At 52.0% G+C, this 3,290-nt stretch overlaps 1 protein-coding gene across 6 annotated transcripts in view; it reads left to right on the forward strand.

The window, feature by feature from the left end:
• Nucleotides 1-421: 421 nt before the first annotated feature.
• The window catches only part of CDKN3 (cyclin-dependent kinase inhibitor 3), a 24,694-nt gene continuing 21,825 nt past the window's right edge, over nt 422-3,290 (forward strand). For 4 of the 6 annotated variants that reach the window (XM_011961823.1, XM_011961822.1, XM_011961825.1 and 1 more), the window contains exon 1: nt 422-566. In XM_011961823.1, the coding sequence (XP_011817213.1) occupies nt 558-566 (9 nt within the window). In that variant the 5' untranslated portion in view covers nt 422-557. The remainder of the gene's footprint in view (nt 567-3,290) is intronic. The other 2 variants (XM_011961827.1, XM_011961824.1) reach the window with 2 other exon arrangements.

Consider the following 3,290-nt stretch of genomic DNA (forward strand, 5'->3'; position numbering starts at 1 on the left):
GCAGGAGACTCGCTTGAACCCGAGAGGCGGAGGTTGCGGTGAGCCGAGATGGCGCCATTGCACTCCAACCTGGACTACAAGAGCGAACTCCATCTCAAACAAACAAACAAACAAACAACAACAACAACAACAAACACCTCTCAAACCTATGGACCACGCTGACTTCCTGCCATCAGAAAGCGAAGTTTTCCAGCGTCCCGCAAGCTCTAGCGCCGCCTTCTCACTCTTCCGCCCCGCCTCCGCCCCCTGCACTCTCCCAACTGGCGGGAGGAGGGCGCCCTCCCAGCCAATCAACGTCCCACAGGGCCCGCCTCCCGCGCGTCTTTCAAAGGTCTCCTAGGAACCAATCAGCGATTAGAGGCCAAGCCTTCGGCCATCCGAAGGAGGAGTAAGAAGCTAGGAGCGGATCTGATTGGTTGCTGGAAGACGCCGCGCCCACCTCACAGAAGGACGAACCAGTGAGCTAAGCGGAGGGGGCGCGGGCTCGGCCCGGACACCGGTGAGTCGCCGGCGCTGCAGAGAGAGGCGGCACTGGTCTCGACTTGGGGCGGCCAGCGATGAAGCCGGTGAGTCCGACGTGCTGGGGCTTGGAGGAACGAGGAGGCAGGGACGCAAGCATTCCCGGGGACCCGATCCTGGGCCGGAGGGCAGCCGTAGCCTGGTAGCACTGCGACTTACGCCATAACGGTCCTGTGGGTCGGGGAGGTGACTTTGCCCCGCACGGGCACTAGAGACGAAGGAGCAGGGTCGGTGGCTGACGAAGGAAAGACGGACATTCGCTGTGCACCTGCTGTGGGCTGTCACCTGTCCCCTGCGGGGTCTCATAAGCCTCCCAGCCAACGAGGGCCGAGCCTCGTTGTACCAAGGAAACCGAGCCGAGGAGCTTGAGTGTCAGCGACGAGTGGGCGCGATACCCCAGCCCGGAAGGGTGTCCGGCCGCTGCCCTGCACCCACTGGGGAAACCATGAGTACGAATGCCACGCCGCGGCTTGTGGGCGACACCACCGCTGTCACCATGCCCCAGGGCCACCTGGCAATGCTGCCCTTTTCCCGTGACGTTCAGAATCACAGGGCCTGGGGAAGCAGAAACGTCCAGCTCTGTTAGGATGAATAAACCTGATGAATGGGCCACACAAATTTGAAATATGAATCATTAAAGCTGCTTTAAAGAAAAAGCAGATGCAGGCAAGACGCTGAAGATTCCCCACCTAACCCGTATTTCCTACTGCCGGGGTTGACAACCTTCTGGAAGCCTTTCCTTGGGTGCAGTGTATTATAATACTTCAGATAGAGCCAAAGCAACAGAAATGCATAGCCTAGGGCTGGGTGGTGGCTCGCGCCTCTAATCCCAACACTTTGGGAGGCCAAGGCGGACGGATCACTTGAGGCCAGGAGTTGGAGACCAGCCTGGCCAACACGGTGAAACCCCTTCTCTACTAAAAATACAAAAATTAGCTGAGCGTGGTAGTGCACGCCTGTAGTCCCAGCTACTCAGAAGCCTGAGCCATGCGAATAGCTTGAACCCAAGAGGCAGAGGTTGCAGTGAGCTGATATCACGCCAGTGCCCTCCAGCCTGGGCGACAGAGCAAAACCCTGTCTCAAGAAAAAGAAAGAAAAAAATAAAATACATAGCCTAAATTGGCCGTCCTGTGATCTTCAGTACCAAGACCGTTGTAAAATACAGCTTCAGAGCTAGAAAGGGCGTTAGGTGGTTACACTTGCTAATCCCTATGTTGCCATGTGGAGGGACATCAGCTGTCCTTCACTCCTGGCCTGTTTCTCCACCTGTCCCCATTGAGTTATCTGATCCCCGAGTTTGGAAGGAACCGAACACCAGTATCTCAACTTTTTCTTTCCTTCTCTCTTGGGAGCTACCTGCCTGCCTGCAGAAGGTGCTTTCTGGTCCACTCTCTGGCACAGAGGAGCCCTAGACTGTCCATGGCCACCTGTGACTGGCTGGACACATTTGTCTAATTCTGAGTTGAACAAGGGGCAGGCGCACGTGGCAACAGCTTTAAGCTGCATACTCCATTTGATATACAATAATAAAACTCCATTTCCTTATCTTTCCATTGGTTTCAACTAGAGAGTGAGAAAAGGGTATGGGTTTTGTTCTGTTCTCTTTTGTTTTTCTTTTTCTTTTGATTCTTTAAAATTTCAGCAGGGAGTGTAGAAGTCTTCCATGTCAAAATGCTGCAGGATTAAGTTCCAACTGCTTAGATCAGCATACAAAGTCTGTCTCAATCTCTCTAGTCTAGTGATTCATAAAACTGGCAGGTTATTTCACCTACACCACCCCCACCAAACTACTAGGCAATGTGGGGATTGTTTTTTGAGAAAAGTGATGGGCAAAACTACTTCTTCATCTCCTCTACTCCATCTTTATTTTGATATCACAGTTCCTCAATACAAGGGCCTTGGGTTACCTTCTTTCCTTTCTTTTTTTTTTTTTTTTGAGAAGCAGTCTCACTCTGTCACCCAGACTAGAGTGCAGTGGCATGATCTTGGCTCACTGCAACCTCTGCCTTCCAGGTTCAAGCAATTCTCCTGTGTCAGCCTCCTGAGTAGCAGGGATTACAGGCACCCACCACCACGCCCAGCTAATTTTTGTATTTTTAGTAGAAATGGGGTTTCACCATGTTGGCCAGGATGGTCTCGAACTCCTGACCTTAGATGATCTGCCTGCCCTCGGCCTCCCAAAGCACTGGGATTACAAGCATAAGCCACCGCGCCCAGCCCAGCTGTTCTTAAAATGCAAAAAGTGGCAGTTCCAGGTTTCAGGGATACAAAAGTTGAAACAGCAGAAACTCAGGGATCTGAGGCAGTGAATGACGAGGCCAGGAAGAAAGAGCACCATCATCACTCCGCAGAGGCTGGAGTCAGGGCTGGAGCTGAGAGAGAGAAGAAGCTGGCCAGAGACAGGCTGACAGGTGATAGGGCAGGGTGGGCATTCTCAACATCCAGCAGTCGGATAAACAGAGGAGAGTGAAAGGGAAAGTTTGGCTGATTATAAAATCTTGAGCTCAAGATACTGAGATCAGGATGGAAATAAGCCTGTGGTTAAAATGGTCCACCAGGAAATGACACAAAAGATGCCTATGGTTAAATGAGCATATTCTACTGAATGTGAGGCTGGATGTTAGTTGTTTTTGTGGTCTTTCGCTATCGTTTTCAACTTTCCTGGGCCAGGCTCCCTTTTCCAAGGGTACAGCCTGGTTCCCATTCTAGAGTTCAGTCTCCATTCCGGGGTACTTTGTTTTTAAGCATACCCAAATGCACACCTCTGAGTG

This window comes from Colobus angolensis, unplaced genomic scaffold (genome assembly GCF_000951035.1).
Source record: "Colobus angolensis palliatus isolate OR3802 unplaced genomic scaffold, Cang.pa_1.0 Scaffold57, whole genome shotgun sequence".
In the NCBI taxonomy this organism is placed as follows: Eukaryota; Metazoa; Chordata; class Mammalia; order Primates; family Cercopithecidae; genus Colobus; species Colobus angolensis.